Here is a 17,896-nt window from a genome sequence, read left to right on the forward strand (position 1 = left end):
GTGGGTGCCTCCCCTCTGGGAGTCCTGTGGGGTGTCTCGGATGGCTCCCTCTGCTCCTTGGTTGAAAAATGTGTACTCCACCCTCTTCTGGAGGGAAACAGCCTGTCCCTGTGGGTTTGCTGTGGAGCCAACAAGCTGCCTTTGTTTCTCCCAAGTCTGAAATACTACAAAAAGCAACAGAGTGGGCAGGTGACTGCTTCCTGGGAAGAGAGCCATGAGTCTGAGCACAATGGTAGAAGAGGCAACTGTATCTATGCACCAGGAACTCTGCCTGTGTGGGCTTCATTTGAGAGATGCTCGCACACTCAGACAACATAAATACACATAAACATACAAATGTGCGTAGTCGTGTGCTCACATGCGTGCGTGCACACACACACATTCACCAGTAAATCCACAGAAGTGTAGCATTTGTTCAAGTTTCCCCTCAAAAGGCTATATACAAACTACTGATGGTTGGGCTACTTCCCAATACTCTAAAGCCTCATCTCAGATGCTGATGCACGCAACCAAGGTGACGAAGCTCTCAGATGCTGATGCACGCAACCAAGGTGACGAAGCTCTCAGATGCTGATGCACGCAACCAAGGTGACAAAGCAAAAAGCAGGCATATGCATGGGGTCGGGCCTCTGACTCTACTGGAAATTCCCATATGAAGTTTCCTGGTATGGTAGGGGCACCTCACACCATGCACGCACATGTGTAAGGTGCACTCATCTGCAGATATTCTGGCCAGCAGCTGGGACAAACTGGATGGGTTAAGCCACTTTTGTTAATGGCATCCGTGTGCAAATTAACTGATGCTTCAGGCTATGACAAGTGTTGCAACAGCAGCAGAAACAGATGTCTCCTGTGGGGTTAATTCTTTTCTCTCTGCTGCGGGGGTATCAGAATCTCTTGAAAGTACTCCGAACGGAGAAACCTCTCTATTCGCGAGCGATCCCAGGGGAGCCTGACTGTCTTCAGGCACTGCCCATGCTAGGACTTCATGACGAGGGCTAACTTTCGTCAATGATATGCAGATCATATGCCTCCTCACTAAAGACTTTAAAGTTTTGATTCTGCATTTACACAAAGACCCACAAGGTAAACCAAATGCACTCCAAAACTGAGGTGGAACCAAGTACAGACTGTAGAAAACCAGATTATATATAAAAAGAAAGCTGTGCGTTGGGATTGTTCTCCCCGTTAAGGAGACATTTAAGACTCATCCAGGCACCTGTGATTGTGTTGAACGGGACTCGCTACTTAGCAACATACTAATTTCACATTCAGCCTCGACCTACCAATGAGATAGAGTAGACAGGAAATAGCTGCTTCCTGAAAGCAGCCGGTTCCCCGACAAGTTTGGTGCCTCCCCAGGAAGTCACTGTTTCCATGGTCTTCAGGCATGAATAGAGCTTACTTTTGTGACTGTGGAACAGTAAAAAGCAAAAGTTTTTATCCTCAGAGCCTTCCATTTTCTGTAATTTTTTTTTTGTCTGCTTTCCCCCAGGGTTTCAAACTTAAGGCAATAATTCTACAACCTAATGGTTTCTTGTGAAAATTCCTTAGTTGAGTTTACTTCAGTATTTCGCCCTTGGAGCAACAGATGGGGTCTAAAGAACATGGGAGAAGGGCAGCTGTCAGTCAGTCCTGTGCTAAGACTCTTGTTTTAGTCTGGGCCTTTCTACTCCTCCTTCAGTGAGCAGGAGACATGTGGTTCTCAAGAAGAACGTGTGCACTGCCAGCCTTCATCTTTTGTCTCTTCTGCTGAGGGAACGGAAGTCCACAGCCCACGCCTGGGACCTGGTGATGCCCACCACTTACTGCTGTGGATTCCATGGTCAAGCAGAAAAGCAGCCTGGGCACAGGGCAGAGCTTGTTTTGGGATGTTCGCCCCATGCCACCTAAGAGAACAGTCCTGTTTCCTTATGAAAATACAGAACCGAGGAGGAGGTTGCCATGGTCCCAGCTGGGAAGTTATGTTCAGTCCCAGAAAGGCAGCAGCTGGGTCAGATCAAGCACTCCGTCCCCTCCCAGCAGACTGGGAGTCTGGAGCTGGGAGGCCCTTGGGTAGCTTTGCTTCCCGCATCCCCCCCCCCCATCCAATTGGGGAGTCTATTGAAATTCTAGTGTCCCCTTTCTTTTGTTTGTCACCAACTCACATGGTTCTGTCTTTAGTGTCCTATTTTTCTTTTCTGTCTTTTTAAAATTTTTCTTTTTTTTTTCCCCTGGGGGACAAAATTGGTCATTTAAATAAAAGTTCTTTTCTAGTGAGTAAAGAGGTTTCTTCGAGCCAGAAATCACTCAAAAGAAAGTCTGCGGACCCTACCCATGGAAAAGGCTGGAGGTTTCCCTAAGTACCTCTTGCCAAACTTCCTAGCTTTGTGATTGGATGTTTTCTGGTTTGGTATTGTTGGGTACTGAATACATTGTGCAATTCTTTTGTTCTCTTCCCCAGAGCTTCCATTACCCTGGACTTCAACTCATTACTAAATTAAAGAATTCATTTTGGAGGGTTTCTTTAAGAGTCAAGTCACAGCAGAAAAGGCTCCCTTCCACCCTCTGTTCTCTCCCCACAGGGCACGTCCTGTCTGCTCCTGGCCTACACCTTTGTGTTCACTTTGCTGCAGCTGCCACACTGGTCACAGCAGAGCCAACCTGATGTGATCCTAGGGGCACCATATACTCCCCACGGCCAGCCCTAACTAATTAAAAGACCCTATCGGCAGCATCGGAGGAAGGCTCAGGAGGGGCAGATCTGCAGTGCATCCCGGCCAGGCCGATCTCACTTTCACCATTGCTCAGCGCAAAGGAGTTGGGATATCTTAGAGGACCGCAATGGGAAAGCAACAAGGAACTGGACTGTTTTACTGGGGACCTGAAAGGTTTTAGGAAGCAGTGCTTCCCTTCTAACTTCTTTGCAGAAAGAAACACTGCTTTGGGGCACGGGCAGGACACACACCGCTGTGTGAGAAGGAAGCACATGGAGACAGATCAGGACAGGAAGACTGGCATGAACAGCTCGCCCAGAGACCTTCACTCTTTAGCCTCAGATACACAGACTCTCCCTGTTTATGGGCCGGAAAGGGTTTTCTTGGTCCTTACATGATATCACGATGTAAGATAAAAGCTCTCTGATTTTTAGAGAAAAAAGGCAAATCCAAGTCTTTCTAAGGCCAAGGCCCCTGTGACCTACTAGATACGGGGAAGGAAGGAATGGCAGGATCTGAGCCAGGGTTACTTACTGCCTTCATTCCTGGCAAACAGAACTGGGATGGGAAAGCCTGCAAAATGACTGTGAGGAGGGTAAATTTACAATGAAAATACTTTGATAAAGATTTTCATTTCAGATTACTGGAGGGGGGGAGTTTTTCTCAGTTATTTGCTTTTAATTGTAGAACTGAACATCCATTATTATTGTCTTTTGGGGGGTATATTTTACAGTTAGGGGCTCTTTTTTGTACAAATGTTGATATTTAATATAGGAAACACGACCCACCATGCTGAGACACTATTGATGTTTTTAGTGCTAGGGAATTTTATTTTTCATAATTTCTATATAAACGTGTTGAGACAAACATTCCTCAGACCTTTTTTTTAATCAAATTTTGTTTAAAAAAATTATACTAGTATGCTTTTGCGTATCAGCTCTTGTTCCTCAAACTTCTCAGGTCTCCTGTCTGGAACATCTGCCTCCCCCTCTCTCTATATATGTTTTCCCATATACTACAAAGATCTTTCTTTCTTTCCCAGTTTTTAAAGCAATGACAGCATCCATCATAGAAACTGCAGGACTGGAAACCAAAAACTGAGACCTCCCCCCCCCCCCCCCCCCCCCCCCCGCCCACACCTTGTGGCTATAAGCCAAGGATGGTGCATGGAATCAAGCACCTGCATCTCCTGGAGGAGGTGCAGACAGGCTCGTCTCCTGAACTGTCGGTTAGTGGGAAGGCCACCCTTTAGAGGCTGAATATGTGGCAGTGGCCCTATAGATGTATCTTTGCTTGAGAGCAGGTTAGTGTCCTCCCAGTTCTAGAGAACAATGTCAAATATTTTAGGCTGTGAGATGTTTTGGAAAAAAAATACAGTAGGAATGAGCCTAGGGAGGAGGACCTTACCAAGAAATCTTCAGGGATCTTCCCGCTCTCTTTAAAGGAAATATTCCCTTTATTAAGGACAGGATGTGTATCAGGGCTTCCAGTCACCTGTTCTTTTTCTTACATGCTCTACAACAAACATTGGGTTTAATGCAGTTTCTTAGCTTCTGACGATGGCAAAACAGCATTAAGGCAAATGGGTCTCTTTCAGAGTTCAGGAGAGGATGGGGAAGCCCAATGGCACCCGATATAAGCTTTACCAGAAACAATATGAATTCTGCCTGCTTTGTTAAGCGTGGAACAGAGACACTATTTAAAACGTACCCCTGACAACAGTGAAAATAACTCAAACTAGGTATGACCTTTTTTCATTTGTTTATACAATGATTTTGTCATTTTTCCTCCAGATTAAGAAAAATTATCACAATGTCATTTTTTTTCCTAATGGGTTAATGACTCATGTTTCAAAATATCAATATGATTCAGTGATGTAGTTACTTAATGCTCCCTCTATTGGTGGTAAGGTGGCAAGGGTCACTACTGACCCTTTCAACAGTAAAACCAGCAGGTGGGTGGGGTGGAGAGGGCCTCAGCATTTCTGAAGCTCATTTTTAAAGCAGGTCACACATATTCTTGGTTGTCCTCTTAGAAATCACGCTGAGTGATCCTCAGTAGTCAGCTAACCATCCAAATCTACATTACAACTCCTAGCAAAATATCCACTGAATGAAGCACCATAAGACGACTCAGACTGCACAAACTACGAAACATCACAAAGAACATATGGAAAAGATCCAACTTAACCAATTGTCTAAAATGTATGAATAAAACCAATTTAGTCATTACAGAGTTGCTTGCCTTGGAAGATTTTCCCTAGTTTGCTGCATTTTTTTTTTTTGGTAAATAAAATGCTAACAGGAAAATTAGGAGGAAAATTAAATTAAAATGTAGACTAGTTTAGAAACAAAAATACCCTCTTTTCTTATTTTTTAAAAATGTAGTTCGGTGTTTCTGCATTATTGAAATATTTACTTTTCCTTTTAAGTATGCTAAAACATGCCCAGTCATGAAACTACTTTGTGAGTATTAGCTAGGTTTAAAAGTTATAGTCTGAGCTGGAATTCCTTTAAGACACTGTATATAATTACAAAATCTTATGATTTCTTTATCAAGACAAAAGAGAGAAATCCCAACTAGAAAGAGTGGTATCTGGGATGACACCAGAGATCCAGGGCCAGTTTTCACTGGATGTTAGCTTGGGAAATTGTTAATTTCCAAAAAGCAAGGGTTAATAATCAGCTAGAGAGATCATCTTCTAGCCCTCTTAGGCATGGTGGGAAGAGTCCAGGGGTGACATCTGAAAGGAAGAAAGAGTTTTGGCATCGACGCATTGTGGTCTGTAACAGGCTTCTCATAGTGACCTTCACACAGTGGGAGGGGAGAACTTTGTGGAGTGCGCCTGACTGACCAGAAACAAAACAAACCCCCTCTGTCAAGATCTCTAGACTACTAGTGTTTCATCAAAGAAATAAAAGCAAGGGATTCTAGAATCCGAAGAGCTCAGTGAAGATGTTGGAGAAGTAGGAAATCTGCTAAAGGATCACGTCCCTCCCAGGAGAAAGGACAGGATTCTAGATGGGTCAATGGAAGAGGATTCAGTGGAGCAACTTAAGCCAGAAGTCAAAGATCTACACAGCAAAACACAGCAGCAGTTGAAATTACAGCAGGGGTGGGTGGGCCTCTGAGGCCCTCAGCAACCCAGGCAATACTTAAAATAATAAAAGAACTTAAGAAAAAATATGAAGAAAATATCCTTCCTCTCTTTCAAATATAACTCTAGTTGCCTTTTATTCTTTCTATCTGGAAGCAGTATCGCTAACCTTAACAGTCTTGACTTACCAAAAAATATATATATATATATATGTGTGTGTGAGACAAAGTAAATGAGAAGGGATTGGTGGCAGTGTATGCAAGACCAAAATGAGAAAAAAAAATTACTTTTAACAATCTCACTTTTTTGTTTTTTTTTACACAAATACTGTTGTAAATATATTAAAAAAATCAGCATTCTATCTGGTAAACATCACTTTTGCCCCTCTATAAAATTTTGAATTAAAAAAGCATCAAGAACTTTTATTGTTCCCCCCACCCTCCATTTCTCTTTCTTTTTCTCTTCCACAAGAATATATCCTGACACTTTTTTTTTTGCAAAGGTTGTTGGAAATAATCCTTCTCTTGTACCTAGAAACATAGGTGCGAATCTGTTACCATTTTCTCTGCATTCCTGCCTTTCTTGAAAGTCCCTCCTGATTGCGCTGAGGCTGAGGCTCAGCGAAGACACTGAATAAATACGATAGCCACTGTTGCTTGTCCAAGTCTTCTGGCTTCTGCTGAAAGGGGAGGGGGATGTGGTGGAGGTGGGCCAGGGTGTGTGGACTGGGCAGAATTGGGGGAGAAGCCTGCCATGCCACTTTTCCTCACACCACTGAGCTCACTGCCCCCTCCCATCCCACAGCCCTTTAATAATGTGGTAGGTGGAAACAGCAGGGCCTATTCTGGGTTCTCAGCCAGAAGCGATATTACAGTTTTAACTGGTTACTATGAAGTCCAAGTGGCCAGAACTGTGAAATGTCCACTGAAACACTGTGAGCGGTGTACTTACAGACAGCAGGCCTTTTACATCTCCTTATAGACTTTGTAGTGCTCTTCACGAGTGGAAAAACAACTTTGTCTTTTTTTTAAACTTTTTTTTAACTTTTTTAAAAGATTTTTTTGTTTTGCTTTTTTTGTGTGTGGTTTTTTGCTTTTTTTTGTTTTTGTTTTGTTTTTTTTGTTTTGTTTTGTTTTTTGTAAAGAAGGGTTGTATTTAGAGGCCAGTAGCTAGAGATCCAACCAGTGGAGCTCTTGAAGCACTACCAGGCCTTAAGGCCACCATCCAAGGGAGACTGGGAAAAGTCTTATTTGCCCGAGCCTCCGGAAATGTAATGTACCAGCAGGCAAAATACAGTTCTTCGTGGAGTACAAAATGAAACGGAACAAAAACAAAAACAGAAAGTAAAAATGAAACCAAAACATTTCTTAAATTCTAGTGCCATAGCTTTTTGTTTGTTTGTTTGTTTATTTCTTTTGTTGTTGTTTTGTTTGGTTCGTAAGAAAGAGAGAAAGGTATTACTTATCCGTCAGACACATGCATCCTCATGTGGTCGTTGAACTGCTCGATTTGGTCAAACTTTGCTGGGCAGACGGAGCAGACGTAAGTGGTCCCCTCCGTGCAGGCCACCACGCCTGGTGGGCCTGCGCGGGCACCTGGGGGTGTGCCTGCCGGAGGGGTCCCGTTGCTGGCACTGTGCAGGGCCACGTGTCGCTCCAGCAGGGTCTTGTGGGAGAACTTCTTCTTGCAGATGTAGCACTCGTAGGACTTCTCCCCGCGGTGTAGGCGCATGTGCACATTGAGGGAGCTCTTCTGGGTGAAGCGCTTGTTGCAGATACTGCACTGGTAGGCTCTCACTCCTGTGTGCGTCACCATGTGCTTGATAAGGTAATCCTTCAAGGAGAAGGAGCGCCAACAGATGCTGCATTGATGGGGCTTCTCACCTGGTGATATGCGAGAGATAGCCAGCAGGACAGAACAGGACAGGACCAAAGGGGGAGAACGAGAGACAGAAGAACAAGACAACACAAAAGAAAAACAAAAAATTTAAAAAATAAAATAAAATTTGATTGTTTCAAAGATCATCCTGGTTGGACAGATCTAGGCCTTCCTGGCTTTCTTGTGCAGATGAAGTTTGCTTCAAGGATGCCAGGAAAGCCTAGAGTTTTCCATTTCCTCAAGACCAAAAGTGGCTCTCTTGGAAAGTAAGAGCATATTACAACCTAACTCTTCAAAGGTCACCCGAAAAAAAAAAAAGGCCACAGGAATCATTTACGGGGCCATTATTAAGGATTTACATATTTCCGGTTAATATTAGCGAATGAAGAACAAAGAGAATATCTTTGGAGGCAGGGCTTTTCTAAAAACTTTGGGAAGTGAGAATATTGGTCACATAACTTGGTTCTTTTTGGAAAGTCTCCATTTCCACGGTTTGACCTAGTATACACCTGTTATTGACGCTAGGCATGGGCTGCTGGTCTACACTTTCAGTATATCTGTGTCTCACAAAATCTTCCTGGAGTGAAACCTAAAATGATCTGGCTATTCTGTGTTGACTGCACTGCTCTGCAGATTGGCCTCACTGACTGCGGAGGGTGAACAGACGGTGGCCAACCACTGATCTCTGAGTCACACGGCTCTGCTCAAGCACAGGCAGGACGCAGTGTGCACCATTCTAACAAATCACCGAGAGCCTCCGAGGTACACAGTCCCACTTACCTCCTGTGACGGTGTTGACATGAAATACATATGGAATCACTCTGTAGACCACCAAGGGCGGTGTGGGAATACTTGCATGGCATTCTTATTACAAGGCTACATCCTCCCCCATTAAATGATTCCATATGTTTTTTGAACTTTTAGGTCAATTTCTAAAATAGTTTTTTTCTATTTTTTTTTCCTTAGCCAGCTGGCACAAGCCCTTCTTTCTTGTGTGTTTACTGCTTTGTCTAACATTGGCTCTGAGACTAAATGATCGCGCTACTTAAAAATCTTAAGGTAAGAACAGTCTCTGAACAGTCACATGAGCGACCTTCTAGAAGTAAAGTCTATGGGTCTGGGACACCACTTTGCATAACTGCTTAAAGACTAGCTTTTATTAGTAGTATTGGTTCTCAGCACTTGCTGCTTTCTGATTTTGATGGTTGACATGCACTCTCTAAAGCGTGTGATCCACCCCTTCCACCTCATTACTGACAGCCTGAAGTAGCATTTGCTCCAGCATGTGCAAAACCTCAAGCTCGAGACCCTCTAAGGTAAGGTTTCCACATCTGAAATGTACAGCTGGACCAGGGATCTACTCCTTAAACTTGAGTTAGCTCACATTTCCACAGGGCCTTGAGCGTTCTTCTCATTTCCCATTCTGAAGGAGGCCATGGGCACGAGAGCAGGAAAACAAAGGCCTATTCACTGGACCTTCATCAGGCCAGTCTGCACTGAATGCTTCATACTCACGCTTCACCTTGTGGAACTTTCTCTCACTAGACAATTTTCTTGGTATTGTCTAAAATAAGGGGGCTTGGATTAAAGAATTAGAATTCCTCATTCTAATGAGGACGCATGATGTAGAGGCTCCTAGGGCTGAAAGAATAATTTTTAGATTAAAACAGTAGAATCTAGGGAAGACTTCTTACTAATACATCCAGCTTGCTAAAGATCTCAGCCTATGCATAGTGTTTACACTGGTAAAGTTTCTGTAAAGGAGAGATCCCCTTACAGACAGTCATGCATGTTATTTTTAGTTGAGGCATTTCTGTCAGCAGTAAACATGCTTGCTACTCAGCTGCTCTTTGCCATGCTTGTACTCGGTACAATTACAGTGGCTATGAGAAGTGCCCAACTAGCTCTTCAAACATGTCCACCTGCCACCTTTAATAGGAAACGGGTCTTAAACTGCAGATGGTATTTTGGCTGGTGGAAGGTGAATATCCCTGTTAAAATGCTCTTGCTGTCTGCAGCTCTCACCTCTGACTGCGCTCTTCCTCTAGGCAAGGTCACCACCAAGGCTCTTTCCTTTCACACCCTTCTAATCCAACCATAAATTGATTCTTCACAGTGGCCATCTTTCCCTCCATCTCATATGTATGCACATTGTTTGTATGCATGTAGCATGGTCATGCCAGTAATTACTTGTGTGACCCTGGGCTTTTTAAGTGTTTTCATCTCTCTGGGTTTGTCTGTCTTCTGTGAGTGATAGATTGGACCAAGCACTTGCTAAGGCTCTGTGGATTTACTGATCTTCATCTCAGGGTGGTCCACAACCCCTGAGGCCTCTAGTCCCGGCCTTGTCAGCAAATGACCTGAGGGCAACCTGCTTAATCACTCAATGCTTTGGCAGCTCCACATTTTTAAACAGGACAAAGAATCCAGTTCTCTAGCCTGCCACAGGAAAGTATGCACAAGGCACCTGGGAGCTACTCTGAGGAAGGTACTCTCTGTAGTTACTCCAGCACTGAGATGCTGGAGCTGGCCATTTCAGGGACTGCCTGATGACCGAGATGTATTTTCCCATCACATCTGCCTGGACTGGCTCTTCTTGTGGAAGGATTTCAAACAGCATCATTCAACGTTCCATCCCTACATGTCACTTATGGCAAACCTTAAAGGAAAGGGGGCAGTAATCACGAAATAAATGGTCTGTAGACTGTGCCTCTCCAAGAGAGACATGTGAGGTGAACGTGATTAACAGTCACAGATGGCTTTCCAGATTTAAGCCTACAGTTCACATCAGCAAGTCTGCACAGTTAGGAAGGGTCACAAAACGCCAAGAGGAAATGTGAGCCACAACACGAAGAGCAGTGGGCACAAGGAGTCCTCCCTGCTGGAGGACTCAGATATGAATTATTTCCTTTTTTTAAAATATTTATTTATTTATTTATTTATTTATTTATTATGTATACAATATTCTGTCTGTATGCCTGAGGGCCAGAAGAGGGTGCCAGACCTCTTTACAGATGGTTGTGAGCCACCATGTGGTTGCTGGGAATTGAACTCAGGACCTTTGGAAGAGCAGGCAATGCTCTTAACCACTGAGCCATCTCTCCAGGCCCATGAATTGTTTCTTGACTGAGTGACTTGGGCATGTTATCTAGGCTTTCTACGCCTCGGTTTCCTAATCAATAACTTAATAATAGTTCCAAAAGCATATGTGTGTGGATTTGTTTGGGAAACTGGGGAGGCACTTGGTACAAAGTAAAGGTCATTTTAAGGAAAGCTAAACTGTTCCATCCAGCCTGCAGGAAATGAGGATAAAGTAAACCAACTGAGAAATCAAATCACTTCACTGCATAAGAAAGTGAGTACTGAGTTAAAAACCAAACCAAAATAAAAAGAAAGAAAGACATTTTCAGATGATTCCCAAAGCAGGCTGTTTTAGTGAAGCTAGTAATTAAAAGCGAGGCATACAGTCCACTCTTACTTACTCATGTTAACGGAACACGTGGTACCAAGAACAAAATGTCAACCCAAACAAAGACAGGGTATTTCCTGCCTGTCAGTAACTGAGCACTGGAGGCTGAGAAGCCAACCAGCAAGTGAAGAACCAGGGCAGAGGCCTATACTGGCTTTTCAAGGATGGAGTGGTAAAAGTTTATGTTTTGCTCAATTTTTCAATGCCTGCTCTTTAACCCCTCAAGGGTCAGCTCTGATACTTAACTCCACTATGACAGACAAGGAAGGAAATAAAGATAATGATAGTAAGTGGGTACAGAGGGTTCACGCCATTTCAGTGAAAGCCATCATAACAGGTCCAACCACCCCAGTCTGCACTGTGATCTTAGCACTGGGGCCTCAGCAAGAACTCTCCTGATCATTTCTTATTCTCGTCAGGGTTTTCCTGGGCTGTGTAAAGAACAGTAAATGCAATTTTCTGCTCTACCTATGCCTCCCACTGTCTGCCTTTCCGTCTTCTGCTGGACCACAATGCCTACTATTCTTTGGGTGAGCACAGTGTGGATAGTGGAGGAGGGGGTGAGAAAACCAAGGCATGGATCTTGGTAAGACATAAAACAGCAAGGAAGGCAGAGGACGAGGGAGCAGAGGTGTTCTGGGGAGTGCAGGTCCAGTGAATGGGGAAAATGAAGACTGGACCAGAAAACGGGAAAAGGCATGGTACTAAGAGTGGGGGTGAGCTGCGGCCCGACAGCATGATGTCAGTGGCTGCGTAGCTGCTCTCCTGGAGGTGTCTGGTGAAGGAGGGCATGTAGCAACAGGATAGAGCTGGTACCATCACCTGCTGGCCTTTCTGCCTGCTTCCTGCTGACTGTCTAAGAAAGACTGCCAACTGGGAATCCACACATTCACAAACTTCTGTGGCCACACTGACAGTCCAGGTAGTCTGATGTTAAGTAGAATTTTAAATACCTGGGGAACTTGGTCTACATCACCTGACCTTTTACAGTGGTATTATGAGTGGGGCAGTATTAACACCCCAGAAAATGCTAGCTCCTGTTACTTCTGTGCTAATATTCTAAAGATCAACCAGCAAATGAACAATAGCTGAGAGAGTAATATAAGTAAGTGCCCAACCCTTGCTGACTCCTCCTTCCACTGTGAGCAGTTCTTTCCCCCTAGAACATGCTGGAAAATGCATGGTATTTCTGTAATATATATTCCTAAGTGACTGTGATAATGATACAGCATTTATAGTCTAGTGCTTTTGTATCCATTACTTAATCCTCAGAGTAACCTATTATTAAGACCTGAAAAACTGTGATTCAGGTTCAAACTAGAACTTGCTTAAAGTCACTCAGTTACAAAGTGGCTTTCCTCCTCTAAAAAGATACCCACTGTCCTGACAGAATTAATAGTTCAATTCCTATACAGATGGTCAAACCACCGTCTTGTGTCTCTCCTAGAACCCTATTGCTAACACGGATATGTTACAGCTACTACTCTTTCCACACTGAATTCATGGCTGAAAAACTGTGCTGCCAAAGAAATGAGCAGAATTATCTTAAGTGCAAAGGATATCAATGGGCTAAAAAGCATCACCAATGGATGGGCTGCTGATAATATGGTTCAGAAAAAAACCCAAAGAACTATAATTTGTTGGTTAAAAACCACAAGTGGGAATATAGATACCCCACAATATATTCTAAAGCTATTTTTTTAAAGAAAGAAATCTAAAAGTCGTGCAGAGAAAAGAATGCATTTATGTATAAGTTCCTTGAATTAAGCTCTCCTGGAAAGCATGTCCACATTTTGAACATTCATTTACATACTCACTCAACAAACATTTGCTAAGAAACTACATATGCTAGCCCATATTCATTTATAGATTTTTTTTTAAAAGTAAAATACCCTAAGTTTGGATCTTAAAGGAAAGTTCCACCTGGAGTTTCCAGATAAAATATATGATACCCTGCTAAGTTGCTTGCCTTGATATCCATGGCAACACCAAGGCTTATCCTTCTAACATCCTCCACCTCTGTCTTCTGATCTCTCTCACTTCTTTATTTTGACCTCAGTTTTGTCTCTTGATGGGAGAAGTGAGAACGAACCCTGCTTTGTCCCATGAAAGAAGACCGGTACTAGCTTTCTTTTTCTCTAATTCTTTTGCTTCCATGTTCAATATTGAAATATAGATGAACTTTCTAAACTGCTAGTGCCAAATGACTCTAGAATGAAAGGGCAAAAGTTGTTTTTTAAAGAATTAAATGCCTGGGGCTGGAGAGATGGCTCAGTGGTTAAGAGCACTGGCTGCTCTTCCGGAGGTATTGAGTTCAATTCCCAGCAACCACATGGTTGCTCACAACCATCTGTAATGAGATCTGGCGCCCTCTTCTGGCGTGCGGGCATACATGGAGGCAGAATGTTGTATACATAATAAATAGATCTTAAAAAAAAAAGAACTAAATGTCTGGTTGGCATAGGCACAAGACTGTTTCCAGAAGTAGTGCCTGTGTGTGTATGTATATCATACACTCAAACATATACATGTATATACATATGTATACACACACATACTCAAACAGCTTCAGATTTACTGAGGCCCTTAATCATTTACTGCATTGTGCAGACCATACTTTGAATACAATTCAGGTTTATAAGAATGACTTTACCTATAGCTTTTTGCTTATGTAATAAATAGGTGTGCAAAACCATTGCTGATTTTTATCACAGGGAAAGCCACTTACTTGGATTAACTAAAGGGTTCCTTGGTGAATCTACTGGAGAAATGAATTTATACAGTGAAGACAATTTGGGGTAGGATGTGAGTTTTGTGTTACAAATTTATTTTAATACATGATCTAACAGGATGTATATGTTTTCTATCTGATGGGACTATAGAAGACACTAAAGAGGAGAGAAGATATGTACATGGTCCAAGATTAACAAAGTCAACTTTGGCTAAAGAGATACTTGCAGAAACGGCTCTCCCACTTGTGCTATTCTTAATTTTCATGGCTGTTAAATCAGCTGTTTTTTGATGAAAAGGATAAAACTACTTGAGAGCACATTTGCAATATAATACTCCACTACTAAGAAATGCTGTTTGGTTAATTCGATTGATTTCAGGTTATCACTGCATTAGCCCTTGCCCTAAGTAAACATAGTGATTTACCACTACCTAATTTTCTGTCTAAGTTCAGCAATGAATCTCTGTGTGTATTAGGAGGTGTGAAAACTAAAACTCAATCACAAATGATCGGCAAACAGCCACACAACATCTAACATCATATCCGGAGTTAGACTGAACTACAAAGAGGGCAAAGTTCAGCTTAGGCATTGTGCTATTTCAGTTTTTCAACTGCATACAGAGTGTTCTTATTTATCAATGTCTTCCCTTTTCTTCTAGTCCCCTACTTAAATGTACTTTATATATATACTTTATATATTATATATAATATAAAGTATTTACATGTAAAGTATACTCTATATAAATGTGCATTATATATAAAAATATATATTTAAAGTATCTCTATATAAAGTATAGTCTATATAAATGTGCTTTATACTCTATCTCTTAGATTTGTGTTAGCCTGGTGTAAGAAATTAGGCTGCTCTGAGGAGTGAATATTTCCTCTGTATTAGAATTCAAGTATGTAAGTATTCCCTGACAAATGATTTGATTTAACATAACTATTCTAGACTCAAATTTTTGCCAGGAGAATGACTCTTGTAAGAATTTCAAATATGATTGTTGCTGTGCTCAGTGACTTTAGTCCTAAGAGAACCTCTGTGAAGCCATAACCGCACAGATGATCTCTTATAAGGAGGCACTTCTAGTTGTGTCCTACTATAGAGCTAGGGAAAGGGCAGCCTCGGAGGTCTGCAGACCTTTGTCTCCGGCGTGGTAGAGTCCAGGGAACCATTATCTTTCCCAAGTACTCTGGACAGTATCTTTATAAAACAATCCATCCTCTCTTTAAATTACAGAAGCCCAGTCCTTTGCAGAAGCAAACAGCTCTGAGCAACTTGTTCAACTTTTTCTTTTATTTAGTTGAAAGACTCTCTGTAGAGCTTTCAGTTGCCCAGTTCCATTTTATTTTATTTTTTGAGCCAAATAGAATAAACTTAATGTCTCCTCTTCCCAGCCATCTTAATAATGGTAACAATAGCTACAATTTATACAGTGCTTACTATGCTAGGAACACCTGTAAGTCATGTTAATATAATTCTTCGAAGCAGCACAAGGACATCACTACTATTCTCTCTCTCTCTCTCTCTTTAAAGTAGTTAAGTGATTTCTTCCAAGGTGCCACAGTTTAGTAGTAAGAAACTGGGCCAGGCTGAGCAATCTGCCTCCAAAGAGCAAGCTTTGAACCTATACCACGTCAATACTTAGGTGTTGGATATGATGTCCTGACTCTTCTCTTCTGCAGGCTGCACACTCCTACGACATCCTTTTTCCATATAGGGTGTTTATGATTTGGGGTACTTCATTCCTATGTCGGGCATAGCTAGACTTCTAGAAGGGGTCCACGGTGGGGTTTCTTTGAAATTTGAAAGATGACTCCAACCCTTCCCCTTCTACCTGTTCTCCTGTTCTGCCCCTCCCGCAGCCCTCAATACCCTGTTGCCAAGTCTTCAGAGAAGCAACACTCACCTGTATGGACGAACATGTGCTTGACGTAGTTCTGTTTGGCTGTGAAAGTCTTGTTGCAGAGAGTACACTCATAAGGCTTTTTTTCACCTTGCCCACTGGCTGTGCTGTGGCCTGCAGATGATGCCAGGGGCTGTGGCGCTGGCAGCTGTGCAGTAAAGGTGGACAGGCCGGGCTGGGACACTGTCACAAACTGGGTCTGCTGGCCTGTCAGGGGCTGTGGCAGGCTGAAGAGAAAAGGCTTGGGGCCACTGCCCGCGGGCTGGGTAGTGAAGAGGGCTGGCAGGTAGGTGTTGCCAGCTGTGCCAATGACCTGTGTGTTGCTGGTCAAGGTCAGAGGCATCCTCAGGTTGCTGGTGAGCGTTTCTGTCTGGCGTAAATAGAGCTGGGTACTTGGCAATGGTTGCCCAATGGATGTGTTGACTGACGGCTGTTGCAGGACACCCTTCTCGGAGCTGTTACTGACAGTGATCACTGTATTGTCCATCTCCACCTCGTTGCTTCTCTCCGGAGAGGAGGCACCTGTTTCTAGCTGGTTTGGCTGGACACTGCCCTCAGTTGGAGCTTCTGCTGCCTGCTCAGGTTGGGCGGGTTCCGCCTGACCGTCCCTTGTGGCTCCTGCCCCAAACTGTTGCTCCACTGAGTCAGGCTCAGTGCCAATAGAGGAGCTGACCCCGGAATCAAAGCTTTCACCTTTGGGCTCGCTCTCGGTGCCCTCGGCCTGGTCAGTGTCTTCCGTGCACTCCTCGGATTCATTGCGCTCTAGGATCTGCACCCTTTGCTGCCCATAGTAGTCATAGTCATCTTCCATTTCCTGCTTGATGTGGATGTTGCCCACGAGAGTCTGGATGCGCACTGGCCGGGGCTGCTTGCGGCAGTGTGTGGTCTCAGGGGTGGTGGACAGGTAGCGCTCCATCTGCTGCGAGCGCTCATGGATGCGTGTGATCCAGCTGGGGTCTTCTATGTGGTGGTCACGGGGCAGGCCGAGTGCAGTTTCGTGGTGGCTGACGACTGCACCGCTGTAGAAGGAGCGCTCGCCGCTGCCATTCTGCATGGAACAAGCGTACAGTGCCGAGTAGATTCTGTCCACACTGTGTTGTGGATGGCTCTGCAGGTAGCCTGATTCCGTGTCACTGCTCTGGCCAGATGTGCCTGACTCTGGTGTGCCTCTTGGTGTGTCCTGGCCAGAATCCTGGATGCCGGGGAACACATCGCCCACATTTTGAGACACGATGCGTGTGCACTCATCTATGACTGTTTTGATCTGCAGGATGCTGGCGGCTGTGAGGATCTGCAGAGCTTCCGACTGTGAGACTCGCAGCACACCGCTGTACATGAAGTCAATGAGCTTTTGCACCGACTGTACTGACACCACCGATGGGATTTCGATGTCACTGTAGCCCAGCAGCAGCTTGTCTTGGAAGAAGGGGCTGCCGGCTGCCAGCACGCAGCGGTGTGCGCGCAGCATGCTCCCGTGGATGCGAACCGTCACGTCACAGAAGTGGCCACGGTTGCGCTGCTCGTTGAGGGTCTCGAGCACGGAATTGCTGAAGTTGTGAAGGTTGATGCTGTGAATGCGCTCGGTCATCCCCTTGCAACTGATGTCACCTGCAGTACAGTGAGGCAAATACAAGACAGGGCACATAGTCAGATTTCGCTGATTGGATTTCTAACACTCGTAGCCAGAACCTTGAAGACACACACAAGTTGGTCAGGCTGCTCACACAGCCTAGGCAACCAACGCCTTGAGTTTCTCTCCACCTCTGGTTTTAGTGTTCCAGCTATATGGGATATCACATTCATACCGGAACCCAAAAAATTCAGGGGAAGTTGTCTTCTCAAAGGATAACCAGATAGGTTGTTGCCTGCTATTTCTGTAGCTACCGCATGAAGAACAGAGTGGACCAAGATGTATTTGAATTTAGGGAACACTCCACCTTACTTTGGTTAGGCCAAATCCCAAGTCCTCTGGGAAATTTTAATTTCACCTCTTCTCAAGTTACTACTGAAGTTTCTTATTTTTATTGATAGGCAGTATCAGTATTCATAGTTTAAAAATCCCTTCCTAGTATACATGGCACGTTATCATATCCCATACCATATAAGTAAAAATTCTAG

At 43.8% G+C, this 17,896-nt stretch overlaps 1 protein-coding gene across 8 annotated transcripts in view; it reads right to left on the reverse strand.

Annotated features, from left to right (window-relative positions):
* Positions 1–3,844: 3,844 nt before the first annotated feature.
* The window catches only part of Zbtb20 (zinc finger and BTB domain containing 20), a 777,531-nt gene continuing 763,479 nt past the window's right edge, over positions 3,845–17,896 (reverse strand). For all 8 annotated transcript variants that reach the window (XM_041672753.1, XM_041672752.1, XM_041672750.1 and 5 more), the window contains 2 exons: positions 15,782–17,386; positions 3,845–7,676 (listed from right to left, as the gene is read on the reverse strand). In XM_041672753.1, coding sequence (XP_041528687.1) covers positions 7,255–7,676; positions 15,782–17,366 — 2,007 coding nt within the window. In that variant the 5' untranslated portion in view covers positions 17,367–17,386 and the 3' untranslated portion in view covers positions 3,845–7,254. The remainder of the gene's footprint in view (positions 7,677–15,781; positions 17,387–17,896) is intronic.

The sequence above is a fragment of the Microtus oregoni genome, unplaced genomic scaffold (assembly GCF_018167655.1).
Source record: "Microtus oregoni isolate MIOR12 unplaced genomic scaffold, Mior012 000023F_ref0000262, whole genome shotgun sequence".
In the NCBI taxonomy this organism is placed as follows: domain Eukaryota; kingdom Metazoa; phylum Chordata; class Mammalia; order Rodentia; family Cricetidae; genus Microtus; species Microtus oregoni.